Here is a 26856-nt window from a genome sequence, read left to right as displayed (position 1 = left end):
GCTCCACCAAAACCTTCGCATGTCTCTCGGGCGCCAAGTAAAGCCGTGACGCGCTCCCTCCGGAATGCACCGTCCCCATCAGTGTTTCCTTTACGCGCTCGGAAATTGCTCGGTTTTCCTCGGCGAAGGGCGAGGGGTGCCCCGAAGGGCTCCAGCCCCGTGGCCGGCATGTGGCCGCCTTGTTTATCGCTGCAGCTGGAGCCTCCGCTGCTCGCCAGCTCTTGATTCGTTTCAGATGTGCTGTTGGCTTTCCCTAGCCTGCTCTTATTCTTTTTTTGTTTCAATCCTTTTATTTTTTTAAATCAAGATGTCCTGTTGCACCAGGGCAGACACCATAGAAAAGGCCAAGTAAATTATATCAGCGTCCCCATCCACGACATCTCACAGACGAAATTATTATTAATTTTTTTTTTAAATCAAAATGTCCTGCTCCACCAGGGCGGACACTGTAGAAAATGGAGAGTGAATTCTATCAATGTCCCCGTCCACCGAACCTCGCAGGCAAAATGAGATCGATGCCGTCTCTCGGAGCTCATGTCGCTGGCCACGTCCAGCCACCCTCAGCCGGTGTGGCCTCCGGACAGAGTCCCCTCTATCCCAGCCATGACCGACATGGAGCTCCCAGCCCACAATTACCTGACCAGCCTGTTTGCTCTCGTTAAATACCGGTTACAGTATTTGCTTGCTCCAGCCTTTGGGAACGTTACCAGCATCTTTGATGTTCCTGGAATGAGAAAACCAGAGCGCTCCTTGGCAAACTCCCCTTCTGTGTGAGCTGCGGAGTTGCTGATGTTGGGGAAAAAAAAAAAAAAAAACTAAAAAAAAAAAAAGGAAAAAAAAAGAGGTTTAACAGCTGTTTTCTGGGAGTGCAGCGTGAGGGCGGCACCGGGCTCCATCTCAGCCTTGTTCGTGGAGAACATGTCCCCATCCGGAGCTTTTATCGATGCTCCTGGGTAGCGCTGGGCTGCCCGCGCTTTCCGAAATACATCAAAGCTCTGCTGTGCACATCCAGAGCCCCGCACCCCCAGATGTCCAGCGGCGCCCGGGGACGCCGGTGTGGAGGAACGCTTGGGCTCCGCAGCCCCCCCCTCTGTGCTCCGCAGCCATCTGGGTGCACATCTGCCGAGGGGCTGGTACCTCCCCGCCGCGCCAAAGTGCCGATGGGCAAAGCGAGTGATGCAGCATCCCCGGCACTGGGGGCGAGGGGCTCAGGGGAGGCTGCAGGAGTCGTCCCCATCGTCCCCGCCGGCTGCAGCCTGTGCCGGCGGGGTCCTTGTGGTCCCCAAGTGAGGGTCACCCTCCCAAGCAGTGTTGGGGGACACCAGGGCCAAGCTGGGCAGACACCACCTCTCCCACGGCTCTAGCCCCCTCCTTTCTCCTGCCAGGCAGGTGTCTGCAATTAGGAAAGCTCCCAAATTAGAAGGTGTGGAGCCAAGACTTGTTTTGCAGGTGATAAAACTGCTGCAGCCCGCTCCACCCAACCCGCCTGCGGGCGTGTGGGGCTCAGGCGTGGGGGGCACAGCCCCACGGCGGGGGCGAGCGAGACCCCTGCAAGCAGCACGCGCAGCCCCCGCCGAGCCCGTCGCCTTCTCAGCAGGCTGGCAGGAGTGGGGTGACATTGTCCCCGCCGCGCTGGCAGCTCGCAGGGTTCCCGGCGGTGCCTCTGCCCACACCGGGAAAGTGGTTGGTGCAGCCGCGAGCGGGACGCGAGTGACATGGGGAGCCGGTGTGCATCTTGCCACCCCCCCTCCCGCCTTCCCTCTGGCCACTGGGACAGGTTTGAGGAGAGCTTTGCAAACGCTGTGGTGGGTGATGAAAGTTCTCATCGGAGCAAGGTTGCAAAATCATCCCCAGGCTCCTCTTCAAATGCACCAAGTCCCATGAGCCGGCACCTCCCGGACTCACCTTTCCTGCTCCACCAGCTGCTGCCACCTCCTACCCTGCGCAGCCAGAAAGCAGGTCCTGCCGCCCCGCTGCCAGCAGAGACGCGGCGAGAGGGTTTTCTGGCAGCAGGTGAGTACCCTGCGTCCAAAGCGGCTTCATCCATCAGTGGGGACGGTCCCCAGACGGTGGGACCGTGCTGAGGCTGTGCCCGCGGCGCTGGCTGGGCATCGCGCTGGGCAGGGATGCGTGCAGGTCGTCCTGCTTGGCCCTGGTCCCCATCCTGCACGGGAGCAGTGACTTGGCTCTGTCCCCTCCTCGCCTCCCTGGGGACAGCAGCCTGGCATCGCGGTCCCAAGGCACGGAGGTGGCACTTCCCGGGCCCCTGCTTGAGAAGCTCCTCGCGCGGCATCGCGGGAATGACGGGGAAGGGTGGGAGCACCCACAGCGAGCAGGGAAACGCGGGACCCTCTGTGGCAGAGGCTGGACCCCCAAATTGTTCTGGCTGTCACGCTCACGGGTTTGGGGTGTGGAGCTGTTTGCTCCGATGGCAGCTCAGGAGGCACTGGGGACATGCGGTGGTACGGCACGGTGTGACACAGCCATGGGACGAGCAAGGAGGGAGAAGGAGTGGGAGGGAGGTGATGGGAGTGAACTGAGCTGCCGGGTACAGCCGGCGTGGGCAGCTGGGAATGCCGGGGTGGCACATGCCTGGGGGGATGCGCCCCGGGCCGGGATGCGGCCAGAAACATCCATGGGCATCGACGGGGCAGGAGGGAAGGCGAGCGCTGGGCTGGGACTGCGGGGACCAGCCGGGGTGGCCGGGGATGCTGGTGCTCGCCGAGGCAGGAGGGTGCCAGGGCTGTCGCTGTGCTGGGTCCCCGTCCCTTTGCGGGGCTGGGACAGGGCGAGAGGAGCCGGTTGCTGACACCCGCCACCCTGTTCCCAGCCCCGGTGTTTGCCGTCGGCGTCCGTCTGAGCCGTGCCGCAGCAGAGCTGCCATGAGGCCTGGGTGTGCCGGCGTCCTGCGCTGGCTCCTGCTGGCGCAGGCAGTGGCGCGGGCAGCGGGTAAGTGCCGCTGCCACATCCCCAAGCTGAGGTCAGCGGTTTGGGGTGACAAAGCCACGGGTTTGGTGACCGTGGCGGGTCGAGAGGGTGAGCCGGGTGCCTGCCACGGCCCTCTGCGCCTGCCCGGTGTCTCCTCGTGCCACAGGTGGCCGTCCCTGCGATGCCAAGGACTTTGGTCACGGCTCGCTGGTGTGCGCCTGCAGTGCCACGTACTGCGACACGCTGGACCCTGTGGTCCTGCCGGCCCCGGGCACCTACGTCAAGTACGAGAGCAGCAAGGCTGGCAAGCGGCTGGAGCGCAGCCAGGGGAGCTTCCAGCGCAGCTTCCAGCGCAGCTTCCAGCGCAACGCCCAGACCCCAGGTACCCGCCGCGGCCGGGCGCCCGCCTGTGTGCCGCGGGACAGACACCGTCCCCGCGTGGCGGCTGCGACGCTGCTTGTCCCCTGCAGATTTCCACCTCACTCTGAACACGGCGCAGCGGTACCAGAAGGTGAAGGGCTTTGGTGGCTCCGTCACCGACTCGGCTGCCATCAACATCCAGTCCCTGTCCAAGGGTGCCCAGAACCAGCTGCTCCGCTCCTATTTCTCCGAGGAAGGTGAGATGTTGCTGGGTAAAGGGGTCGGTCTGTCCAGCCCCCCCCGATTGGGGTCTGGCTGCTGAGACGTGCCGAGGGGCTGGGAGGCTGCTGGGAGATGGGGGGACCTGCACGGATGCCCATGACCACCTGTCCTGTCCCCAGGCATCGAGTACAACCTCGTGCGCGTCCCCATGGCCAGCACCGACTTCTCCATCCGCCTTTACACCTATGCTGATGCCGTGGGCGACTTCGAGCTGAAGCATTTTAATCTGACGGAGGAGGACACACGGATGAAGGTGAGCACAAGGCGCTGGGACGGGATGGGACGGGACGGGATGGGACGGGATGGGACGGGACGGGACGGGACGGGATGGGACGGGACGGGATGGGACGGGACGGGACGGGACGGGATGGGATGGGATGGGATGGGAAAGCATCTTCCCGATGATAGGGAGGGAGACGACTCGTCCTGTGCTGCCAACACTGAGGCAGACCCGCCGAGCTCACTGCCACCCTGGTTGTCCCCAGATCCCCATCCTCCAGGCAGCCCAGGCGATGGCCAAGCGGCCACTGTCACTCTACGCCAGCCCCTGGACATCCCCGGTGTGGATGAAGACGAACGGTGCCATGACAGGCAGGGGGACGCTGAAGGGCAGCCCCGGGGACAAGTACCACCAGGCTTGGGCCAAGTATTTCATCCGGTGAGGGGCCATGGGAGCGCGGTGGGCACCAGGCTCGCCATGCCGGGGGCTGGTGCGACGGGGCCGTTCACCATCATACCCCCGCGCGCAGGTTCCTGGACGAATACGCCAAGTATAACCTGACCTTCTGGGCAGTGACGGCGGGGAACGAGCCCACGGCCGGCGAGATCGTCTTCTACCCCTTCCAGTGCCTGGGCTTCTCCCCCGAGCACCAGCGGGACTTCATCGCGCGGGACCTGGGCCCCGCGTTGGCCAACAGCTCCCACCGCCACGTCCGGCTCATCATCCTGGACGACCAGAGGGTGATGCTGCCTTACTGGGCCCAGGTGGTGAGTCCCCACAGGACATTTCCCAGCCCCACAGGACATTTCCCAGCCCCACAGCGGGTGTCCCAGCACTGGTGACTCCTTTCTCTTATCAGGTGCTCAAAGACCCTGTGGCCGCCAGCTACATCAGCGGCATCGGCATCCACTGGTACCTGGACTTCCTGGCACCCATTGACCTCACGCTCTCCATCACCCATCACCTCTTCCCGGATTATTTCCTCCTCTCCACCGAAGCCTCCACCGGCTCCTATTTCTGGGAGCCCAGGGTGGTGCTGGGTGACTGGGACCGCGGGAGCAAGTACAGCCACAGCATCCTGACGGTAGGGCTGGCTGGGGACCGCGGATGTCACCGGCCACCCCCTGACACCCGTGCGCGGCTCATTTGCCGTCACCTGCCCCATCACAGAACCTCAACAACTACGTGACCGGCTGGACTGACTGGAACCTGGCCCTGGATCTGGAGGGGGGACCCAACTGGAGCAAGAACTACGTGGACAGTCCCGTCATCGTGGACGGCAGCAAGGACGTTTTCTACAAGCAGCCCATGTTCTACCACATGGGGCACTTCAGGTGGGTCACGGCTGGCTGGGGGGTGCTCAGGGGCTGTCACCGGCCTGGCACGAGGGTCACAATCCCTCTCCCCGCAGCAAGTTCATCCCCGAGGGCTCACAGCGCGTGGGGCTGAGCGTCTCCAAGAAGTGCCGCTGGTGCAAACTGGAGCACTCGGCTTTCCTGCGCCCCGACGGGGCCGTCGTCCTGGTGGTCCTGAACCGGTGAGTGGCTCGGCCCCGCGCCCCGGCTCCCAGCCCCGGCTGCCCGCTCTGACCCTCTCGCATCCCCGCAGCTCCCCCACCGACGTGTCCTTCGGGATCTCTGACCCACGCGTTGGCTTCATCGAGGCCACAGCTGCCAGCGACTCCATCCAGACGTTCCTGTGGAAGCAGCCGGCTTAGCGCGGCCGCGGCTGGTGATGGAGGAAGGTGCTGGCACTGGGAGGGTGATGCTGGTGGAGGGCTCGGGGATTTGGGGACGGGTCCCCGTGCGGGGGGCTGGGGCTGCGGTGCAGCCCCGCAACGCCCTAAGGGACCTGTTTGACCTGAGGACCGCGACGTCCGCTCTTTTCTAGATGTTGTCATAAAATAAACAGGTTTTCTACAACCTCGCCTGCGCACCCGCTGGTGCTGGTACCCGCTGAGCCCCATGGGCTCCATCCCACCTCTCCCCGGGTCCTGTGGGGCACCAGACCGGGGAGCCATCCCCCCCAGGGGTGGCATCTCTGCCCCCACCGCCCACGGCGGCATCCCTGAGACAGGACAGGGACCAGGAGCCGGCAGGGACACGGGGCCGGCAGCCGGGATTTAGCACAAGGCCCTGACGGCGGCAGCTCTGGCTTTTCCTCCCGGCCGGAGCAGGCGGCCGCGTGCTGCGGTTTCTCCTGCCGAAACAGCCACCAGCCCCCCCGGCCCCGGCTAATGGGAACCGGGAGCGTCGGGCACATACTTCCCGAGTGACGTTATGGGGGGGAACGGGCACGAAGCGGGGGGGGCTGCACTGAGTCATCCCCCCCCAGTGGGGCCCCTCCAACCGGGCCAGCACGGGGGAGGCTCCGCGGTTGGCCCTGGCACGGCGCTGCGGCTCCCTGCTGGCAAAACGCGGGGGCCCCCCCGGCCATCACGCCCATAAGGGGGACGCGTGTCCGGGGGCACCGCACTCAGCCGGCTCCCCGGAGGGTGTCACGACGGCCGAACAAGCGCGGGCTGTGTGCGCACACAGGCCAGCCTGGCCAGACGCCGCTTTTCCATTTGCGCGCTCGGAAAGCGGCAGCGGCCAGAGGAGAAACCGCAGCGGAGTGGCCAGCGCCGGGGCCGAGCCCCATGCCGCACGTCCCCGGGGAGCGGCGCGGCGCTGCCGGGACACGCGGTACCTGGACGGCCGCCCCGCGTCCTCCTCCGTGGCCCCACGTGTCCCCGCTGGCCGAGCCGCGCGGACCGCGGGACGTGCTTTTTGGCAGTGCCAGCTGCGAGGAACTCCCTGTTGCTGGCAAGCGTGGGGGAATGCAAACAGAGCTGTCAGCGCCGGAGGGATTCCTGCTGCGGCTGCCACTGCAGGGAGTTGGGCTCTGGGCATCCCTCCCGGGTCGGGGTTGCATCCTGCCCGGGGAGCTGTTGGTTTGTGCTGCCGGTCCCTGCTGCTGGCCCTGGCTGTGCCGCGGCTCTCGGGGACCCCGGGCTGGCAGCAGAGTGGCCACGGGGGACACCAGCCCCACGGGACCTGCTGGCTGCTCTGCCCCGCAGCCGGAGGGCAGGGATGCTGCAGGGGGGAACAGTGCAGGGCTCAGCCCCTGCAGCTGCTGGAAAAAGGATGGGGGGTTCCGCTGAGATGCTTTTAGGAACGTCAAAACCAGTCGGTGTCCCCTTCACCCTGTCCCCAGCTGAGGTGACGGCAGAGCTGCCGGTGCAGGATCAGGGCGGGCAACGGGGCAGCGCTCCAGCCTGTGCAACTGGGGAAACTGGGAAGAGCCCTGAGCTTGCTGGGAGAACACGAGGGTGCAAGTGGAGAGAGGGGGAGGTTTATTGGCGTGGTGGAGGGCTGCGATTCCCACCGGGACGCAGAGCCGGGCGCCCGCAGGGAGAGATGCCGCCAGGTTCGCGGTGTAAAAACAGTTCCAAGGGAGCCGGGGGGAGGAACGATTGCGCGGCTCTTCCTCAGTCCTCCTCCTCCTCTTCCTCCTCCTCCACGGCGACGGGCTGGCGGGCAGCCGGCCCCGCGCTGCCGCGCTGGATGGAGACGATGCCGCTCAGGAAGGCGTAGGCCAGCATGGCCGCCAGCCCCACCACCACCGACAGCAGCTGGTTGCGCCGTTTGTGGGGCTCCTCCTCCGCCTCGCCGCCCTCGGCAGCCACGGTCCGCGGGGCGCCGGCCGGGGGGTCACCTGGGGGGACGCAACGGGGGTGTGGATGGGGACGGGTCACCACGGGGCGAGGCGAGGCGGGGGTCACATCTCACCTCCGTCCCAGGGGAAGTAGAGGCTGAGGATGGAGGTGCAGTAGTTGCACAGGTTCTGCAGGGACTTGAGGTGCTGCTGCAGTTTCCCGTTGGGCAGCTTGGCTTTCAGGAGCGGCGCCAGGCGGCTGAAGACCAAGGCGTCGAGTGATGCTGGCCTGGGGCACAGAGACTGCGCTGGGGCACGGTCCCCCGTCCCGCTGTCACCACCCAAAGCCACCCGGACGTCTCGGTCACCCCCGGCCCATCCTCCTCGAGAAGGTTCTCTGCTTCCAGCCCCCCAGGTGAGGACGGGGGGAGCAGGACTACCCCATCCCACGTGTTTGCTGCGGCTTCCCCATGTCCTGCCAGGGTTGCCAGGGGCTCTGGTGCCCCCGAGCACCTTTTGGCCCTACAGCCACCTACGAGTCTCCGAAGAAAAACTTCTGGGAGCCAAGGCGCTGGGACAGGAGTGTCAGGCATTCCCGAGCATCCCGGTAGAGCTGCGGAAGGAGGACAGAGGGTTGTCACCCACCTGGCAGACTAAGGGGAAGGGGCGCTCAGCCGGGGTGAGCCCTGCACCCCAATTAAGATTTTAGCCCTCCGGGCACCCACCAAGGACCCACCGTGCCCAGACCACGTCCCCTCACCTCCTTCTCCAGCTTCTCCTCGTCCTCCATGTAGCCGTCTCCCCAGAGAAGCTGCAGCCGCTCCACGTGCTGCTTGTGCATGCAGTTGGGCAGGAAAAAGTTCAGCGGGAAGGGGATGGTTTCCGCGTACCACTTGCGCGTGTGCTCCACGTAGTTCTTCGCGTCCACCCAGAAGGTGTGGATCTGCGGCGGGGGACAATCCGTGCCCAGACCGTGGCAGGGCTGGCGCCCCCGCAGCTTTTTGCCGTGGCCACGGAGACCACGAGGGGCTGAGGGAGCAGCAGGGTGCAGCCCAGACCCCAGCCCTGGCTGCACGAGCCCCCCCGGCACCCTGATCCCTGCGACCGATGCTCCGCATCCCCGGGATTTTGCTGCCTGCAACATTTTCTGGTGGGTGCACGCCTGAGCCCACCAGCATCCCTCCAAGGAGTGGATCCAGCCTTCGGGGAGGCCACCTCCCCCGTGTCCCCCCCCTCGGAGATGTTTCCACGGGGATGCTCACCAGCACAGGCAGCAGTTTCTCTTCCAGCAGGGACACGAAAGCCAGCGTGTCTGCTCCTTGCGTGGCCGAGAGGTCGTAGTCAGCGTTATACTTCTGCAATGGGCATGATCCGGTCAGGAGTTATTAGGCAACCGCAACAGAGCCCCCTTCTTCTCCCAGTGCCCCCCAGCCTGGCGCAGGGGGTGCCCCTCACCCCCCCGTACCTGTTTCCTGAGGTGAGTTATGATCTGCTGCGTTTCGGAGATGGTGCCTTTGTCCCGCGTCTTTAGCGCAGGCAGGGACCCTGTGGGCAGGGAGCGGGGGGCTGTGGGCAGCGGTGCCACCCGGGTGCGGGGGGGGCTGCGCCGGGGCGAGGGGACCCCACGTTTGGCTGAGGGGGCGCGAGGCAGAGGCGCATGTGGCGGGGTGGGGGGTGCAGAAAGTGCGGCAGGGGGGCGCAGTGATGGGCGAGAGGATGAAGCTGCGTGTGATGGGACGTGGGGGGTGCGATGGGGCAGGGGGGGGGTGCGATGGGCTGAGGGGGATGCAACGGGGTGAGGGGGGAGTGCAGTGGGGTGCAATGGGGTGAGGGGGTGTGATGGGGTGAGGGGGGAGTGCAATGGGGTGCAATGGGTGAGGGGGTGTGATGGGGTGAGGGGGGAGTGAAATGGGGTGCAATGGGGTGAGGGGGATGCAATGGGGTGAGGGGGGAGTGCAGTGGGGTGCAATGGGTGAGGGGGATGCAACGGGGTGAGGGGGGAGTGCAGTGGGGTGCAATGGGGTGAGGGGGTGTGATGGGGTGAGGGGGGAGTGAAATGGGGTGCAATGGGGTGAGTGGGATGCAACGGGGTGAGGGGGGAGTGCAGTGGGGTGCAATGGGGTGAGGGGGATGCAGCGGGGTGAGGGGGGAGTGCAGTGGGGTGCAATGGGTGAGGGGGATGCAACGGGGTGAGGGGGGAGTGCAGTGGGGTGCAATGGGGTGAGGGGGGTGCAGTGGTGCAAGGGACGGGCAACAGCACAAGGGGGGTGCAAAGGGGCGCGGGGGTGTGCCACGGAGCAGAGGGGTGCACCGGGGCGATGCGGTTCGCAATGGGGCAGGGGGTGCGATGGGGTGGGGGGCACCGGGCGCTCCCGGTGTGCAGCGTTGCACAGTCCCGGCTGCCGGTCGGCACCGGTATCCCCGCTGCGGGGGGGGGCGGCCCTTACCGGAGGGGCTCCTCCAGGGGCTGGTGACCCGGTGCACCTTGAGCGGCGCCCCCGTGAACCGCGCGTACGTCTGCAAGAGAGCGGAAGGCGAGCGGGGGCTCGGCCGGACGGGACGCGCCGGCCCCGGCCCCGCCGCTCCCCGCCCCGGCCCCGCCGCCGCTCACCAGCACGGCCAGGCAATCGGGGTCCACCGAGGGCAGCCCCCAGCCCCCGCTCCAGCAGAACAGCTCCATGGGCGCCGCCATCTTCCCGCCCGACCCGGAACCACACGGGCCCGGCTCCGCCCGCCCCCACGGCGGGGCGGCCCCGGCGGCCCCGGCGGCTCCGGCGGCCCCGGCGGCTCCGGCGGCCCCGGCGGCCCCGGCGGCTCCGGCGGCCCCGGCGGCCCCGGCGGCTCCGGCGGCCCCGGCGGCCCCGGCGGCTCCGGCGGCTCCGGTCCCGGGGCCGCTCCGGGGCTGAGCGAACTGCCCGGACGGGGGTGGCTGCGCTTGGCGGGTCCCTGGACCCGCTCCGCGTGTTTCCATGGATTGAAAACACGGGCGGAGGGAAAACTCCCGGTGTGCGGCTGGGGACCGGCCCCCCTGCTCCGTTACCCGGGGTCGCTGGCGTGCGCTGAGCCGCTGGCGCGGAGCTGGAGCCGGGGGAGCGGGGCTGGGGCGGCCCCCCCCGTGCCTCCGTTGTTATGGAGCCGGGGGAAACAGGAGTAAACACAACCGGGACACCGCGGGCCGCCCGCCCGCCTTGGCCGGTGCTCAGCGGGAAAACGGCTCGACCAGTCCGAGCATCCCCGGGCTGGCTCCGCTGGCAACGGGCCGGCTCGGGCGCTGCCCGCGGGGCACGGCGCTGCCGCCGCCGCCCAAAGCCACGGCGGGGGCTCCAGCGCTGCCGCCGCTCCCCCTCCCCGCAGCCCGGGGCGGAGGGGAAGGAGTTCCCGGGATGAGCTCATGATGTTGCTCCGGGAGTTGGGCCGGATCCCGGCGCTGATTTATGCTGCTGAGCGCTCTCCAGGCGGGCTGGCTCCCCTCGCTCCTCTCCCGCACCGGGAGCACCGCCTGCCCCGGGGGGTCCGCCTGCCCCGGGGGGTCCGCCCGCCCCGGGGGCTCCGCCTGCCCGGGGAGCACCGCCCGGGCCGGGGGTTGGCACCTCACCGCGGGGCACTCCTGGCAAAGCATCCCCCGCACCCCCGGCTGCCGGTGGCGGTTCCCGGCTCTCCCGGGCTGGGATGCTCTGGCGCTGCTGGGGCGGCTCTAGCTCGCAAGAAGGCGGCCCCAGACTGCCTGACCTCCCGGTGAACCGGCGCCTGCCACACTCAATTTCTGTGAGCGGGAGCTGCGCCAGAGGCGGGCAGTGCCAGGGCGGCCGGTGGGTCGCCCGCAGCCCCGTGCTCGGTGCGCCGCTCCCCGCCCCGCTCCTCTCCGCCGCCGGGGCCGCGGCCGGGCCACCGCGGCCGAGCGCCCGCCGGGGTCCCGGGGATGCGCGCCCGTGATTGACGGCTCTTTGTTTCCTCCTCGCCGGCAGCGCCGGCCCCTCCCCGTTCGCGCCACCCCGCCCCGCCGCGCTCCGCTCCGCACCGGCGGCACCGGCGGCATGGGGGTACCGGCGGCCGCGGGGGGCCCGGTGCTCGGTGCGCTGCTGGCGCTGCTCCTGCTGGGCGCCGCCGGGGCGGCTCGTCACGGGCTGCAAGGTAAGGGCTGCTGCCGGGCCGGGCCCCGGGGCGGCGGCGGGGCTGCCCCGACGGGGCGAGGCGGACGGGGCGCCCGGTCCGTTGCCAGCCGGGAGGAGACGGCTGGAGTCCCCCTGGTCCCGCTGCCATCAACCGGGGGCCCCCGGGCCCGCTCCGCTGCCCCGCTTCCCAGCTTGGGGTGGCTGACAGCGGGCTCTGCTCGCCCTGGGAGGTCTGGCACCCGGGCTGCGGACAGCTGGGGACAGAGGGACATTCATCCCCGGAGCTCGGGGCGGCCGCCGGCTGCCCCCAGGGTCGGCTGTGCCCGGGGGCAGCTCGGGGCAGGGACACACAGCCACGCCTGGACACCGATCCTGAAGTCGGCTCGGGGAGGCGAGAGGTCAGCGGGGGCTCCCGGGGCCGCGGTGCGCGGCTGGGGCTTGCGGCGGGACCGGGGCTCCTCCCGGTCTGCCCGGTGCCGTTGCACGGAGCAGGCGGGCAGCCGTGCAGCGGCGGGACCGGGCTCTCCGTGCTTCCCCGGAGCGCCCCGGGCCGGTGCCGAGGGCCGTGCAGACCCTCCAAGGGCTCCCGGTCCCGCTGCGCCTTAACGGGGCGGCCGCGGTCTTTGCTCCGCGACGTCCACCGGGACATGGACCGAGGGGGCTCCACGCGAGCTGCGTCCCCCCCTGCGCGATCCCACGGGGCCGGACCGGTTCTCCCAGCGAACGGGATGCTCGGGGCCGCCCCCGCGGGGAAATCCCGGGTGCGGAGTTGGGGAGCAGAGCAAGCTCCGGGCCGGGGACCGCGCTGAGCCGCCGGTCCTGCCGGTGGCGGCGGCTCCACCGGTCCCTCCCGGCGGTGCCGGTGCTGGAGCGCCACCGCGCGGGGCCGGGGCTGGGCGGGGCTCGGAGCTTGCGGGGCTTCCCCGTCCGCCCCGGCCCGGGGTCCCGGTGATCCAGGGCCTCCCTCCTCACCCTTGGGTCGGGTTTTCGGGGGGCCGGGCCGCGGTGCCCTGCACCGGGCATCTCCGGGTTCCTGCGGCCGGATCTGCGGCTGCCGGGCAGGACGTGACCCCTGCGCTCGCCCCCGCAGTCATCGACCTGCTGATGGTGAGCGAGGCCCGGCAGATGGCCAGCATCACGCACAAGATCCGGATGGAGCTCCTGACCGTTAACGACGTTTACCTCCTCTCCACCTTCCGCCTGCCCCCCAAGCAGGGAGGGACCCTCTTTGGCCTCTACTCCAAGAAGGACAACACGAAGTGGCTGGAGGTCTCCGTGGTGGGGAAAATCAACAAAGGTGGGTGCCTGTTGCATGGGGATGTGCTGGCTCCAGTCTTACTGTGATGTTCAGAAACAGGGACCAAGTTCCTGCCATCCATGGGGCCCGCTGGGGAGAGCAGTGGGTGCATCTGGGTCCCCAGGGGCTGCTGGTGCTGGAGGAGAGAGGTGACGTCCCCTTCTTACTCCTCCGCAGTCCTGGTGCGTTACTTGCGGGAAGACAACAAGCTGCACTCAGTCAACCTGCAGCACGCGCAGGTGGCGGACGGGCAGAGCCACAGCATCATCGTGCGCCTGAGCGGGCTGCGCGGGGACATGCTGAGCGTGGAGCTCTACGTCGACTGCAAGCAGATGGACTCCAGCGTGGGGCTGCCTGAGCTGTCGGAGATCCCCCTGGCAGAGGTGGAGTCCATCGAGGTGCGCACGGGGCAGAAGGCGTACCAGAGGATGCAGGTGAGAGTCAGCACTCCCCGGGGGCTCGCACACCCCCCCGTGTCCTCAGGGACAGGCAGAGCCCTTCGCGGCTGACTTCATCTCCCCTTGTACGCCAGGGGTTCGTGGAGTCGATGAAGCTGATCCTGGGAGGGTCCATGAGCCGCGTCGGGGCCCTGAGCGAGTGCCCTTTCCAAGGAGACGAGTCCATTCACAGCGCAGGTAACAGTACATCCGCACCCTGCGCCGAGCAGGGACAACGCAGAGGGCTTATGGGGTCACCCACGCGTGCTACGTGTGTGTCGGGGTGGGAGGTGACGGCACATCGCACAGAGAGGGGCTCGTGCCTCTCCCATTCCTGCATCCCCGTGCAGGTGGCAGCTCCTGCGCTGTGCACACCCTGACCAGGAGCAACCATGCAAGGTGACACTTGCTGGGCTTCGGTGACAGCGTTCAGTAATATCTTGTCTCTCGCCTTGCAGTGACAAGCGTGCTGGCCTCCATCCTGGGTAAGTCCCTTTCTGCTTTGCCCTTTCGCCTGCCAACGTGATGGCAACATTTGGGGCTCCACAGAGGCAGAAAACCCCCTGCAGCCTGTCCCAGGGCCCCAGGGTGAGGTGGATTCAGGGACACGGGATGCGCTGCAGGGGAAGGGTCCTGTGTGGACCAGGGAGGATGAGGAAGGACAGTCGACTGTCTCGTCCTCCTGGTTTGGTGCTGGGGGGCAGAGCAGTCCCCAGCCAACGACACCGAGATGATGTGTCTATCCTGACGCTGACCTTGTCCTTTGTGCTCCTGGCAGGTGAGCAGACCAAGGCACTGGTCACGCAGCTGACACTCTTCAACCGGGTCCTGACCGAGCTGCGAGAAGACATTAGGGACCAGGTGAGGCGGCGGGGCAGTATCAGCTTTCCCTGGGTTGGATTTGCCCAAGAGCAGGGTGCCAGCCAGTAAACCGCATCCCCCTGATGCTCCACGTTCTGCTGCCTCGCAGGTGAAGGAGATGTCTCTGATCCGCAACACCATCATGGAGTGCCAGGTCTGCGGTGAGTGCTGGCAAAGCTCTGCTCCCACCTCGGGGCACCCAGGGATGTCCCGTCTCACCCCCTGCCCGGCCCTTCTCAGGCTTCCACGAGCATCGATCCCGCTGCAACCCCAACCCCTGCTTCAGCGGCGTGGACTGCATGGAGACGTACGAGTACCCCGGGTACCGCTGCGGGCCGTGCCCGCCGGGGCTGGAGGGCAACGGCACGCACTGCGCCGACATCAATGAGGTGGGCACGCTCCTGGGCTTGGGTCAGCGTGCAATGTCCGAGCCCCGGCGCATCCGCAAGCTGGGGAAGGGCCCTGCTGGGACGCCCCGGGGTGATGGGCACCCTGATGCGGAGGGTGAAGCCTTTCTCTCTCCCCGTGCCACAGTGCGCTCATGCCAACCCCTGCTTCCCCGGCTCTAAGTGCATCAACACGGCCCCCGGTTTCCGCTGCGAGCCCTGTCCCCGCGGTTATCGGGGCAACACCGTCTCGGGTGTGGGGGCTGACTACGCGAGGGCCAGCAAGCAGGTGAGCATGGTGCTGTAGGGCTCGGCCGGGTCCCCATGTGGGGTGCCAGGGGAGGGCACCTTTCCTGGGCAGAGCTGCAGGCAGGGAAAGCTCCCGGGTGACCGTTTCTCCCGCGCTGCTCGCAGGTTTGCACGGATATTGATGAATGCAATGACGGGAACAACGGGGGCTGCGACCCCAACTCCATCTGCACCAACACGCTGGTGAGCGGAGCTGCCCCGCTCCCCTGCCTGGCATTTGGGGCTGCTCTGCTCCCCGAATCCTGCCCCTGTCCCTCTCTCTCTCTCTCCCAGGGCTCCTACAAGTGTGGCCCGTGCAAGTCAGGGTTTGTGGGGAATCAAACATCCGGCTGCATCCCGCAGAAATCCTGCAGCATTTCCACCTCCAACCCCTGTGACATCAATGGTGTCTGCGTGTTTGAGAGGAACGGTGAAATTTCCTGTGCGGTGAGCAGGGGACAGGAGGATAGCGATGCACCAGGGGGTGCAGGGGGTATCGCCAGGGGCAGCGGTCAGTCCTGCCAGGGCATTTCCCCGCTTCCCTGCTCCTGACGACTTCTTTTTTCAGTGCAACGTGGGCTGGGCTGGCAACGGCAACGTGTGTGGGCAAGACACAGATCTCGACGGCTACCCGGACGAGCCCCTGCCCTGCATCGACAATAACAAGCACTGCAAGCAGGTGGGTGTTCTGGAGAGGGGGGGCAGCATCCTCAGGGTGCCGGGCTGTGCTTCAGACCTCGTCTCCTCCCCATCTTTAACGCCGTCTGTGCCTGCAGGACAACTGCCGTCTGACACCGAACTCGGGGCAGGAGGACGCTGACAATGACGGCATCGGGGACCAGTGTGACGATGATGCCGATGGTGATGGCATCAAGAATGTGGAGGTGGCTGTGCTTGGAGGGTGGGGCGCGATGGGCGGAGTGCTTCTCCCTTCGGCTTGGTGACGAATTCCTCGAGATACTTCTCCTGGCTCTGGGATGGTGTCACCGGGTGTGCCAGAGGAGCTACGGGACTGTGGCCACCGCAGCACAGGCATTTCTGTCCCCTTCCCCACAGGACAACTGCCGGCTCTTCCCCAACAAGGACCAGCAGAACTCAGACACCGACTCCTTCGGGGACGCCTGTGACAACTGCCCCAACGTGCCCAATAACGACCAGCGGGACACGGACAGCAACGGCGAGGGGGACGCTTGCGATAATGACATCGATGGGGACGGTGAGCAGCTCTCGGGTGCCTGCGCGGGGCCGGGGGTGCTCGTGGAGCCGGGATGCTGTCACACCGGGCTGCGGGGGCTGAGGACATCCACCCAGCGCTGTCCTTGCAGGGATTCCCAACATGCTGGATAACTGCCCCAAGGTGCCCAACCCTCTGCAGACGGACCGGGACGAGGATGGTGTTGGGGATGCCTGTGACAGTTGCCCTGAAATGAGCAACCCCACTCAGGTAAGGCCGGGGCCAGGCTGGGGAAGGGGTGTGGGTGTGCGGCGGGGGGCACGGGGGGGTTCTCCTGTGGCACAGCTGGGCCCCCTCGCCCTGGGGTGTCCGCTGAACTAGGGCTCTGGTCTCCTCCAGACAGATATGGACAGTGACCTGGTAGGAGACACCTGTGACACCAACGAGGACAGGTGGGGACCGTTCTGCTCCGGGATCACATCCCCATCCCATCCTGTCCTATTCCTTGGGGCAGAGCTGGGTTCCTGGCTCGGGGGCCCAGGAGGAGGGATGATGGGATCTTCAGGGTCAGGAGGGTGCTGGGACACAGTCTCGGGACACAGGGACACGTCCCTTGTTTGTGGCACTGCTCTGACCCTGTCCTTGCTCCCAGTGACGGGGATGGGCATCAGGACACCAAGGACAACTGCGCCGAGATCCCCAACAGCTCCCAGCTGGACTCGGACAACGACGGGCTGGGGGATGACTGTGACAATGACGACGACAACGACGGCATCCCCGACTACGTGGCGCCTGGCCCAGACAACTGCCGCCTCATCCCAAACCCCAACCAGAAGGACTCGGATGGTGAGCACTGGGTAGGAGGCAGAGCCACAGGGGCTCAGCCCGGCCCTGACCGGGGTGCGTGTCCCCAGGGAACGGCGTGGGTGACGTGTGCGAGGAGGACTTCGACAACGACACGGTGGTGGACCAGCTGGACGTGTGCCCCGAGAGCGCCGAGGTGACGCTGACCGACTTCCGCGCCTACCAGACCGTCATCCTCGACCCCGAGGGGGATGCCCAGATCGATCCCAACTGGGTTGTCCTCAACCAGGTGTGGGTGCTGCCCCCCGTGTTTCTGGGGACTGCGTTATTGGGGTGGGAGCAGAGGGGGACCGGGAGGTCCCTGGGGGTGCTGGGGACAGCCCTCACTCAGCTGTCACTCACAGGGCATGGAGATCGTGCAGACCATGAACAGTGACCCCGGGCTGGCTGTTGGTAAGAGATGCTCTCCCACCCGCAGAGCCCGCAGGGCGGCCCCCCTGCTCCTGTCCCCTGCACTGGCTGGGGCGACAGCCGGTTCTTTGTCCCACAAAGGGGTGAAGGGTGGGCTGGAGGGAGCTGGGGTGCAGAGTCCCATGCGGGGCAAGAAGGTTTCTCGCAGCGTTTCCCCACCCATAGGCTACACGGCCTTCAACGGGGTGGACTTCGAGGGCACCTTCCACGTCAACACCGTCACTGATGATGACTACGCCGGCTTCATCTTCAGCTACCAGGACAGCGCCAGCTTCTACGTGGTGATGTGGAAGCAAACGGAGCAGACGTACTGGCAGGCCACCCCGTTCCGCGCCGTGGCCGAGCCGGGGCTGCAGCTCAAGGTGGGTGCTGGCCACCCCGTGGGCTGGCTCAGGCCCCCCCAGTCGGGTTCCCCCTGACACCCCGTGCACCCCCAGGCAGTGAAGTCCTCGACGGGCCCTGGGGAGCACCTGCGCAACGCGCTGTGGCACACGGGCCACACGCCCGACCACGTCCGCCTGCTCTGGAAGGACCCGCGCAACGTGGGCTGGCGGGACAAGACGTCCTACCGCTGGCAGCTGGCCCACCGGCCCCAGGTGGGCTACATCAGGTGAGCGGGGGCCGGGGGGGGCTGCTCTGGCCACGGAGTATGGGGAGCATGGTGGCTGTTGGGTGGGGGTACAGCCCGGGTGGGACCACACCGGTGGGGGATGCCAGCTGCTGGGATGCGGGTCCCCCTCAGTGGGGAAGATGCCACCAGCCCTGGTGTGGTCCAGCCCTGGGGGAGAGGATGCCGGCTGGGGGGGGTCCAGCCCCGGTGGGACCAGCCCAGAGCGGGGATGCCGGCCGTGGGGAGGGGTCCAGCGCCGGGTGCGGCCTCGGGAGCGTTTCCCCTTTAAGGATCCCGTCGGGGTGGCAGCGGTGGTTGGGGGGGGCTCCGCGGGCCGGGCCCGTCCGCCCCGCCGGGCCCCCGCGGCCATTGTCCCGTCGCCATGGCGACCCCGCCGGCCGCCGGCGCCTTTCACATGCAAAACGCCCCACAAAAGCGGCAGGGCCGGGACGGGGGCGGCGCGGGGGGCTCCATCCCGGCCACGGCGGGGGGGGCCCGCTCCGGGGGTCCAACCCCGGTGGGATGCCCCATTCCCAGCCTGGTGCCTCCATCCTACCCCGGGGCGGGATGCCCCGTTCCCAGCCCGGTGCCCCCACCCCGTGCCCGGGACGGGATGCCCGGTGCTGGCCCCGGTGGGGGTCCCGGTCCCCCGCTGACCCCCCCGGGCCGGGCCGTTTTCCTCCCCCGCGCAGGGTGCGGCTGTACGAGGGTCCGCAGCTGGTGGCTGATTCCGGGGTGATCATCGACACCACCATGCGCGGGGGGCGGCTGGGGGTCTTCTGCTTCTCCCAGGAGAACATCATCTGGTCCAACCTGCAGTACCGCTGCAACGGTGAGCACCGGGAACCGCCCCGCGGGACACCGGGGCCGCCCCGCACCGGGCCGGGGGCTCACGGAGCATCTTCCCCCTCGCCCCTGCTGCGGGGGTCGGTCTGTCGGTCCTCGGCCGGGGGCTTGGGGGTCTCTCTTACTTTACCGGGGCTTGGCCCGTCCCCGGTTATTGACGCCCCCACCCCGTTCTCGCCCCGCAGACACGATCCCCACCGACTTCGAGCCCTTCCGCCGGTTCCTGCTGGAGGGACGCGAGTGAGCGGCCGTGCCCGGCCCGGGCTCCCCGCCCCGCAGCAGCGGCACCCAAGGGCGCTCCGGGCCCCGCAGCCCCTCCCGGCCGGGCCCCCCTCCCGGCCCCCCGCGGACTTTGCACTGCCGGTAACCGGCGCCTGCGGCCGGCAACGGGGCGGGGGGCGGGGCTGCCCCCCCCCGCCCTGCTGCCCGGTGCTGCGGTCCCTGCCCGAAGTCTGGCCATAAAGTTTTAAGTGTTTTCTAGCCTGCGCGCCCGGTTCCTAAGGGGGGTCCCGCCCTCCCCGTGCTCTCGGCTCCGTCCTTCACCGTCCTCCCGGTGGTCGTCGCGGAGGTGGGGGGTGGAGCCCGGTGCCCGGGCCGGTCCCACCGGCGGAGGCCGGGGCGGCGGGAGGCCGGGACGAGTGCAATATTGGTAGGCGAGAGCACAACACTGCACCGCATCCCGTCCCTCCCGCCGCCCCGGAGGGAGCGGAGCCGCCGCCGCTCGGGCCGTTCCGTGGGAACTGCGCGGTGCGCGCCGAGCCCCGGCGGCAGTGCCCGGTCGCCATGGCAACGGGTGTCCCGGCAACGCGGCGGAATGTGCCCCCCCCCCCATCCCAACTCCCGCCCCGCCCCGGGGAGCGCGGGGCCGGCACCGGCACCGGCCCGGCCTCCCTTGCCCCGCGGCGGCGACAATGGGCGCGGCGGCCCCGGTCCCCCCTCTCTTAAAATGGCAACGCGCCCGGTGCCGCTGCTTGGGCGAGCGTTGTCCGTTCCCCGTTCTCGCCCCGGGACCGCAGCGGGAATGAGGCGGGCGCTGCTCGGGGCGCGGTTACCGGGGGAATCACGGAGGCGGTTGGGCGCACCTGTGCGGTACCGGGGGCAGGTGAAATCACCGCTCGGTACCGAGCTCCTCCCGTCCGAGGGGTGCGCGGGGAGGCGGGGCTCGTGCCGCCGCCCGCCCCGGTTGCGAGGGGCGCGCGCGAGGCCCCGCTCCCGGTGCCGCTCGGGGTGAGCGTTGGGTCGGCACCGCGCCCGCCAGGGGGCGCCGCAGCTCGGGCGGGAGCGCGCGCGGGGCGCGGCCGCGCGTGCACGGGCCGTGGGGACGGGACCGACCCCCCCCCGGGACACGGACACGCGTGGGTGCCGGGTACGGTTCCCCAGCGGGTGCTGGGGTGTCCTGTTCTGCGTGTCCGGCCCCTTCCTGTCCCTCAGCTCCCCCACGCAGCGTGTTTTTTCGGTGGGTTTCTGCTACGGGGCATATTGCAGACCTTAAACCGCGGCTTTGAGCAGGCTGGGGGGGGCGCTGGGGAGGCTCTTGGGGACACAGGCCGGGAGCTGCATCCCCGGCGCAGAATGGCAGCCAGGATCCCGGGATGGGCACGGGGAGCAGAACGTGGCGGGTGCAGGAGGACGCGGTAAAACGAGCGAGGGCGGCGGGAGCCCCCGTCACCGTGTGCGGGAGCTGTGCCTCCCCACGGCTGCAGGGTTTTGGGGAGGTCATGTTGGCCCGGAGCTTGGCTGCCTGTCCCCTGCCTGTCCCCTGCTCACATTCTTCTTGCCCAGCACCAAAACTGTGCATCACGTTGGGGCACTGGGTGCAGCTGGCTCCCATCGCGCCCACGCTGACACCCAGGCTGCCCATCCCTGCCTCGCCAAGGGTCCCCTCCCCTCTGCTCCCTTCGCACCGACGCCTCGGAACCCCCCCGGCATGGCTGGGGTGGCACTTCACCTCCATCCGGCCAGGATGCCGGATTTGGGGGGCCCCTGCCAAGCCCTCCCGAGGAATTGGGGCCCTCCCCAGGAATCGGGGCCCTCCCCAGGAATCGGGGCTCTGCCGCAGGGCAGGGAGGGACCGGAACGGCCGGTGTCTGGCCGTGCCAGGAGCACGTGTCGCCAGGGAGGACGGGGGCTCTGTGCCCTGGCACCGGTGGCACCTGGTACCTCTGGGGTGGAGCATCAGCATCCAGCTCGGCTCTGGGCATCAGCTGGGGCTGGGGCCACGTCCTTAGTGGGAAGGGGGTCTTGTGCTGGGGGGGGGCCCTGCGACCTGGTTACTGGGGTATACTGGGATTTTGTGGGGCCCCGGGCCCCACCTGCGTAAGCATTTCGGGGGGGGGATCACTGGTGTTTATTTGAGTGTAGGGCGAGGCAGTGGCCGGCCGGTAATGATTAACCACAGGCTGAGCTGGAGAATGAGGCCCCCCCGAGGGAGGGGCTGGGGGGCTCCGTCCCCACCCCGTGCTCCCCCCCAAATTCCGGCTGAGGGCTCAGCCTGCAGGGGGGCCGGATTCTGCCCCTCACCCCTGCCCAGGGACACCCACCTGCTGTTCCTTCCCCACGCCCCCCCTGAAACTGCCCCCACCCATGGCACAGTGACGCTACCGGCAGTGTCCCCCCACGCCGGGGGAGCAGGGGGGACCCCACCCAGGGGGAAGGATGCTGCGGGTGCCCCATCAGTGAGGCGGCGCCCCTGTGCCATGTGCCAAGCGGGGCGGAAGGACCCCCCCCGTCCCCGGGGCCAGCGGCAGGGTGGGGCCTCCCCACCTGCGCCAGGTGCTCTATAAAGCTCCCGCCGCTGCCGAGCCACCAGTTTCCGAGCCCCGGATCGCGGCACGCACCGCCGGCTAACGGGAGAGCAGCCGCCCCAGAGCCCCGAGAGGCACCGGGACCCCCCCGGGATGACCCCCATGGCGTTCACCACCCTTCTGCTGGTGCTGGCGCTGGGTGCAGGTGAGGGACGGGGACCGGTGGGATCCCACGCCGGGACTTGGGCTAGCGGGGAGGTGACGGGGCAAGCAGACAGGAGGGGGGTCCCCTGGGCTTTCTGAGCTGGGAGCAGGGGACGCCAGAGCTGGTGGCACACCGGCGGCGGCGGCATTGCCATCTTTTTTGGTCTGGTCCCGGGGTGCAGCATGCCAGGGATGACTGTCCCCAGCAAAGCCACAACCTGGGGACCTTGCGGTGGCCATGGCTCCTTTTAGCCGTGTCCAACGGGATCGGCCAGGGCCGGGCAGCCGGACTGTGCCGGGGCCAGCTGGAGCGGGCTGCGCCTGGGGCTCGCAGCCTGGTATGCAGGTGTGTCTCGGTGAAGCCGTTCGGACCCCGGGCTCTCCTCCAGCGCCGCTGGCAGCCGCCGGGAAAGCGCCAGGAGCCGCCCGCGCTGGCCGGCAGCCCAGGCATGCGGGTCCAGGGGGGCGCGGGTGGCACCCCAGCCTCCCAGCTCAGCCCCCCGCAGGTTTTATTGGGGTGGGAGGGTTGTGGCTGAGCCCCCCAGCCAGGCGGGGTCCCCTCAGGATCTGCAGGGGTGGGCATGGAGCTGGTGCCAGCTGCCCGGGCGGCACCGCCCAGACCCACGTGTGCCCAGCACAAGCCCCACTTGTGGGATATTCCTGAAGGTCTTGGCCTCGTGGAGCTGCCGGTGGTCGGCTCCTGGAGGTCGCGGTGCTTCTCGGTGCCTTGTGGCATCCAGCCGAGGAGCCGCGTTGCGGAAAACCTTCCCAAAGCGGTGCTGCAGCCCCAGCTGCCAACTCCTGGTGTTGCCTCTAGGCACACGTGCCATAAACGTCAGCGAGACCACCACGGAGACCACCACGACCGACACCACCACCACCGACACCACCACCACCGACACCACCACCACCGATACCACCACCACCGACACCACCACCACGCCCGCGACCCCCGCTCCCAACATCACTATCTCCAAAAACACAATCGGCAACAGGACCCAAACCTCCATCTCCTCCCACGCCACAGCCGTCCCCGCCACAGGCAACACCACGAACTTCCAGTCCGGCAACAGCTCCACAGACGAGGTCACGGCCAAGAGCACCGCGCTGCCCATCTCTGCCAACGCCACCACCAACAGCAGCGGCTGGATCCCCGTTTCTAACACCAGCACACCCCCGAGCAGCTCCGCGGTCCCCACCTCCCCCGTGAGCGCTGGCACAGTCATCCCCATCACCAGCGCCCGAGGCAATGGGAGCAGCAGCGCCCAGGTTGTCCCCACCCAGCAAACCGCTGTCACCGCTCGGGGCAGCACGGCTGCCAGGCAAACCCCCTCAGCTGTGCCGGGCAGCAGCGGCGGCCCCGACCCCAGCAAAACCGCGGCTCTGCTTCCCACCTCCGTCCAGCTGCTCGTCCCCGTCCCCCTGTCCTTCCGCATCCTCAACAGGAGCTTCAACGAGAGCCTGCGGGACCCCACGTCCAAGGATTACCGGAGCCTGAGCTACAGTGTCCTGACCATGGTGAGTGCCGGTGCTGCGCTGGGCGAGCAAAACCCCCCCCAGTCTGAACTGGGAAGGAGTCACCTCCCATTAGGGCTTCCCATTAAAGTATCTGCTCCGGCAGCCCCGGCTGCTCCGGCGAGGGGATGTGACGAGGGGATGGGGGTCGGGGTGTCTGTCGAGGGGGTGTCTGCTGGGGAGGTGGCCGTCACCCCTACGTTTCTTTCCAGTTTGAATCCGTCTTCGGCTGCGCGAGCTGCGTGGGCCAGCAGAGCTACAAGGGCTGCAGCGAGCTCCGTTTCAGGTGAGCGGGTCGGTGGCTCTGGTGACAGATGTCCCGGCTGGGTGACCAGAGCCCCTGGCAGGGGTCGGTGATCCGGGCGCTGACGCCTCCTGTCCCGCGCAGCCCAGGCTCGGTGCGGGCACAGTCCACCCTCGTGTTCGGGCACGGCGAGGACACCGTCACCAGCGACAGCGCGGAGCAGCAGCTGCGGAATAGCCTGGACCAGAACGGCTTCATCGGGGACCTGCAGCTGGTCGACATCCAGAGTGAGCGGGAGCTTCGTTACGGGGGCGTGAGGGGCGACGGAGCCCCGCGGGGTGTCTGGGGGGTCTGCAAGTGCGGTCGCACCCCACCGTCCCACCTTGGCGCTGGGATGGGCTCAGAACAGGCTGTTTCCCAGTGCCTGTGGTGGACAGCACTGGGAAAATCACCTGGCCCCCCATCCCGGGGGACGTCTCAGGGCCATTTGTCCCAGCTTTGTGGCACAGGCACATCTCTGGTCCTCTCGCAGGCACTGCGGTGGTGACGTCCCCAGCAGCGGTGTCCGCGGTCCCAGACTGGGCCATTGCTCTGCTGGTCCTGGTGTCCCTCCTGCTGCTGTTGAGCATCCTCACCTGCTTTCTCATGGTGAGTCCCCTGTCCCCATCTGGCCTCTCAGGTGGGTCCCGTGTCCCCGTTCCCACACTGTCGGGCCCCTGACCCCTTCCCTCGCCCCCCAGACCACCTGCACCTGCCGCCGGAAAAGCCGCGGGAAGCTGGACCTGCTCAACACCAAGGATTCCTACAACCCCATGGCCGAGTACCCGCCGTACCAGAGCCACGGCCGCTACGCACCGCCCACCGGCAAACCCAACCCCTACAGCCAGGTGAGACCCCAGGGCCACCGGCGCCAGGGGTGCGTGTGCCTGGTGTCCCGGCTGCTGCAGGGGAAGGTGCTTTGGGTGCAGGGGAAGGTGCTTTGGGTGCAGAAGGTGCTTTAGTACAGGGGAAGGTGCTTTTGGCGCAGGGGAAGGTGCTTTTGGTGCAGGAGAAGGTGCTTTGGGTGCAGAAGAAGGTGCTTTGGGTGCAGAAGAAGGTGCTTTGGTACAGGGGAAGTTGCTTTTGGTGCAGGGGAAGGTGCTTTTGGCGCAGGGGAAGGTGTTTTTGGTGCAGGGGAAGTTGCTTTTGGTGCAGGAGAAGGTGCTTTGGGTGCAGGGGAAGGTGCTTTTGGTGCAGAAGAAGGTGCTTTGGGTGCAGGGGAAGGTGCTTTTGGTGCAGGGGAAGGTGCTTTTGGCGCAGGGGAAGGTGTTTTTGGTGCAGGAGAAGGTGCTTTTGGTGCAGGGGAAGGTGCTTTTGGTGCAGGGGAAGGTGTTTCTGGTGCAGCCGGGTAGCTGGGCAGGTCCCTTGCCCGCCAGGTTAATGGCTAACGGAGCCGGTGGGGCAGGGGACGGGTGGCCCCGGGTGCCGGTCCCACACCGGTGCCCTCCCGGCCGTGTCACATTCACGCCTGGATGGAGCCGCGGTGCTGAGCGTTCAGCCGGCCCTGGCAGACCCGTCCCGGCTCCGGGGGCCGCCCATGACCTTGCGCAGCTTCTCCCCCTTTTCCCCGGGGTTAGAACCAGGGGGTGCAGGTGGAGCTTGGGTGGGGGCGATCCCCAAATCCCTCCCTCCGTATCCTGCACCGAAAATGCAGCTGCGCCATCCAGAGCTGCCTGCGCACGCAAAGACGCGGCTCCACGTGCGAGGTGGAGGTTTGGGGGGGTGCCCACGTCCCCCCGGGGTGCTGCACCCCTCTGTGTGCCGCTGCCTTGGGCGGGGGCCGTATCCAGCTGCTTGGCTCCGTGAGAAGCCGCTCACCCTGTTCAAATACCAGGGGCCTGGGTAAATATTTGCCTTTCGTCTTGTTGGGCGAGCTTATCGCCCAGGAGGAGAGGAACACGGTCAGGGCCATTTCGGGGGGGCTCGGGGTGCCCGTGGTTGGGTGCAGGGGGGAACTCATGGTGGGGATGTTTGGGGGGGGCTCAGCGTGGCTCTGACACCCCCCCTCTTCTATCCCACCTCAGGTAGCCGGTAGCAATGGCGGGGGGGCCGGTACCTTCACCTACACCAACCCTTCCACCGGCTCCGACAACCTCTGAGGATGCGCCGGGACGGAGGGCGGAGGGGAAGGGGCAGCCACAGCCTCTGGTTCTTTGGGGGGGGACACAGCACCGGCCCCCGGCACGTCCCCCCCCGGCGCCGCTCGGCCCCTTGGTGCGGGCAGCGGGAGCCGGACGGTTCTGGAGCAGCTGGATTCGCGCGCATGACAGAACTGGACGAACAAAGATTCGGGGGGGGGACAAGGGCTCGTGCCCCCCCGCGCTCGCCCCCGGGGATTCTGATTCAACTGCTCTTTTTTTTTTTTCTGTGATGTTATTTTATAGAAATATCTATTTTGGGGGTGTCGGCACCAGGCTCGGCGGGGTGCCAGGGTCTGCGGCCGTGCTGTATTTATCGCATTGCACAATAAAAGGGTGAGCGCAGGCGGGCGCTGTGTCCCACGGGGCCACGGTGACACCGGGTGACTCCCCCGTGGCCGGTGGGATGTCCCCAGTATGGTTGTCACCCAGGCGGGTAGTCTTGGCTCTGCGGGGGGGACACTCCTGTTCCTCAAGCCTGGGTTTGTGCTGGGGTTCTTTGTCACTTGCTGGTGTTGTACCTACAATCAGTGTTCCCATCCCCTGCATCCCCATCCCCTGCATCCCCATCCTCTGCATCCCCATCCTCTGCATCCCCTTCCCCTGCGTCCCCATCCTGCATCCCCTTCCCTTGCGTCCCCATCCTCTGCGTCCCCATCCTGCATCCCCTTCCCCTGCGTCCCCATCCTCTGCATCCCCATCCTCTGCATCCCCATCCTCTGCATCCCCATCCCCTGCGTCCCCTTCCCCTGCATCCCCTTCCCCTGCATCCCCATCCTGCGTCCCCTTCCCCTGCATCCCCATCCTGCATCCCCATCCTGTATCCCCTTCCCCTGCGTCCCCATCCTGTGTCCCCATCCCCTGTGTCCCCATCCCCTGCATCCCCTTCCCCTGCATCCCCTTCCCCTGCATCCCCATCCCCTGTGTCCCCATCCTGTGTCCCCATCCTGCGTCCCCATCCTGCGTCCCCTTCCCCTGCGTCCCCATCCTGTATCCCTTTCCCCTGCGTCCCCATCCCCTGCGTCCCCCTCCCCCGCGTCCCTCGGGTGTGACCATGTCCTGCCAGCCCCTCTCGCTCCCATCCCACACTCTCTGTCTCATGAGCAAACACATCTCGTTCGACACCAACGGTTGTCCCACGGCAGCACAAGCGGCACGGAAAGGTGACGACAGCGCCATAAACCCGCGGGCGAGCCCCATAAAGGCTGCGTGTTCATCGGTGACACACGCAGCTGTGTCCCCTGGGTCAGCGCTGGGGGC

General features: G+C 67.8%; 4 protein-coding genes across 5 annotated transcripts; 3 read left to right on the top strand and 1 right to left on the bottom strand.

Moving 5' to 3' along the window:
* The first annotated feature begins 1953 nt into the window (after window positions 1-1953).
* LOC136000006 (lysosomal acid glucosylceramidase-like) lies at window positions 1954-5688 on the top strand. Its single transcript, XM_065653644.1, has 11 exons — window positions 1954-2013; window positions 2831-2949; window positions 3095-3310; window positions 3399-3545; window positions 3690-3823; window positions 4056-4228; window positions 4320-4557; window positions 4650-4874; window positions 4961-5124; window positions 5202-5327; window positions 5399-5688. Exons 2-11 carry the CDS (start codon window positions 2883-2885, stop codon window positions 5505-5507), a joined length of 1599 nt encoding a protein of 532 aa, XP_065509716.1. The 5' UTR covers window positions 1954-2013; window positions 2831-2882; the 3' UTR covers window positions 5508-5688.
* Window positions 5689-7112: 1424 nt separating this feature from the next.
* Window positions 7113-10195, bottom strand: MTX1 (metaxin 1). Its single transcript, XM_065653894.1, has 8 exons — window positions 10038-10195; window positions 9874-9943; window positions 8892-8971; window positions 8689-8781; window positions 8187-8369; window positions 7963-8039; window positions 7561-7715; window positions 7113-7486 (listed from the first exon to the last, which is right to left on the bottom strand). Exons 1-8 carry the CDS (start codon window positions 10116-10118, stop codon window positions 7260-7262), a joined length of 966 nt encoding a protein of 321 aa, XP_065509966.1. The 5' UTR covers window positions 10119-10195; the 3' UTR covers window positions 7113-7259.
* Window positions 10196-11438: 1243 nt separating this feature from the next.
* Window positions 11439-19192, top strand: THBS3 (thrombospondin 3). Of its 2 annotated transcripts, XM_065653890.1 has the most exons (23): window positions 11439-11557; window positions 12629-12835; window positions 13013-13269; window positions 13368-13470; window positions 13731-13757; window positions 14051-14133; window positions 14243-14294; window positions 14374-14522; window positions 14668-14808; window positions 14934-15011; window positions 15102-15254; window positions 15376-15486; window positions 15584-15691; window positions 15864-16023; window positions 16133-16251; window positions 16381-16433; window positions 16634-16827; window positions 16896-17074; window positions 17190-17238; window positions 17422-17618; window positions 17694-17866; window positions 18559-18698; window positions 18898-19192. In XM_065653890.1, the coding sequence occupies exons 1-23, from the start codon at window positions 11461-11463 to the stop codon at window positions 18954-18956; spliced, it is 2889 nt and encodes a 962-aa protein (XP_065509962.1). In that variant the 5' UTR covers window positions 11439-11460; the 3' UTR covers window positions 18957-19192. The 2 variants fall into 2 exon arrangements, with proteins under 2 accessions (XP_065509962.1, XP_065509963.1); XM_065653891.1 differs by lacking the exons at window positions 18559-18698; window positions 18898-19192 and having other exon boundaries at window positions 17698-17714.
* Window positions 19193-21461: 2269 nt separating this feature from the next.
* On the top strand, window positions 21462-25557 carry MUC1 (mucin 1, cell surface associated). Its single transcript, XM_065654019.1, has 7 exons — window positions 21462-21661; window positions 22478-23178; window positions 23388-23461; window positions 23564-23706; window positions 23949-24067; window positions 24160-24306; window positions 25483-25557. Exons 1-7 carry the CDS (start codon window positions 21610-21612, stop codon window positions 25555-25557), a joined length of 1311 nt encoding a protein of 436 aa, XP_065510091.1. The 5' UTR covers window positions 21462-21609.
* The last annotated feature ends 1299 nt before the right edge of the window (window positions 25558-26856 follow it).

Source organism: Caloenas nicobarica, chromosome 31 (genome assembly GCF_036013445.1).
Source record: "Caloenas nicobarica isolate bCalNic1 chromosome 31, bCalNic1.hap1, whole genome shotgun sequence".
NCBI classification, from domain to species: Eukaryota; Metazoa; Chordata; class Aves; order Columbiformes; family Columbidae; genus Caloenas; species Caloenas nicobarica.
The sequence above is the reverse complement of the archived record's forward strand: the minus strand, read 5'-3'. Positions and strand labels throughout refer to the sequence as shown.

Excerpts from the sequence above, each read along its gene's own strand:
- LOC136000006 (XM_065653644.1), top strand. The coding sequence starts at position 2,883 with ATGAGGCCTGGGTGTGCCGGCGTCCTGCGCTGGCTCCTGCTGGCGCAG. Across the intron at positions 4,875-4,960 it reads ACAGCCACAGCATCCTGACG|AACCTCAACAACTACGTGAC; the intron begins GTAGGGCTGGCT and ends GCCCCATCACAG. Across the intron at positions 5,328-5,398 it reads GTCCTGGTGGTCCTGAACCG|CTCCCCCACCGACGTGTCCT; the intron begins GTGAGTGGCTCG and ends GCATCCCCGCAG.
- MTX1 (XM_065653894.1), bottom strand. The coding sequence starts at position 10,118 with ATGGCGGCGCCCATGGAGCTGTTCTGCTGGAGCGGGGGCTGGGGGCTG. Across the intron at positions 8,782-8,891 it reads TAACTCACCTCAGGAAACAG|AAGTATAACGCTGACTACGA; the intron begins GTACGGGGGGGT and ends TGCCCATTGCAG. Across the intron at positions 7,716-7,962 it reads AAGTTTTTCTTCGGAGACTC|GCCAGCATCACTCGACGCCT; the intron begins GTAGGTGGCTGT and ends TCTGTGCCCCAG.
- THBS3 (XM_065653890.1), top strand. The coding sequence starts at position 11,461 with ATGGGGGTACCGGCGGCCGCGGGGGGCCCGGTGCTCGGTGCGCTGCTG. Across the intron at positions 15,487-15,583 it reads ATAACAAGCACTGCAAGCAG|GACAACTGCCGTCTGACACC; the intron begins GTGGGTGTTCTG and ends CTGTGCCTGCAG. Across the intron at positions 17,075-17,189 it reads ACTGGGTTGTCCTCAACCAG|GGCATGGAGATCGTGCAGAC; the intron begins GTGTGGGTGCTG and ends TGTCACTCACAG.
- MUC1 (XM_065654019.1), top strand. The coding sequence starts at position 21,610 with ATGACCCCCATGGCGTTCACCACCCTTCTGCTGGTGCTGGCGCTGGGT. Across the intron at positions 23,462-23,563 it reads TGCAGCGAGCTCCGTTTCAG|CCCAGGCTCGGTGCGGGCAC; the intron begins GTGAGCGGGTCG and ends TGTCCCGCGCAG. Across the intron at positions 24,307-25,482 it reads AACCCAACCCCTACAGCCAG|GTAGCCGGTAGCAATGGCGG; the intron begins GTGAGACCCCAG and ends ATCCCACCTCAG.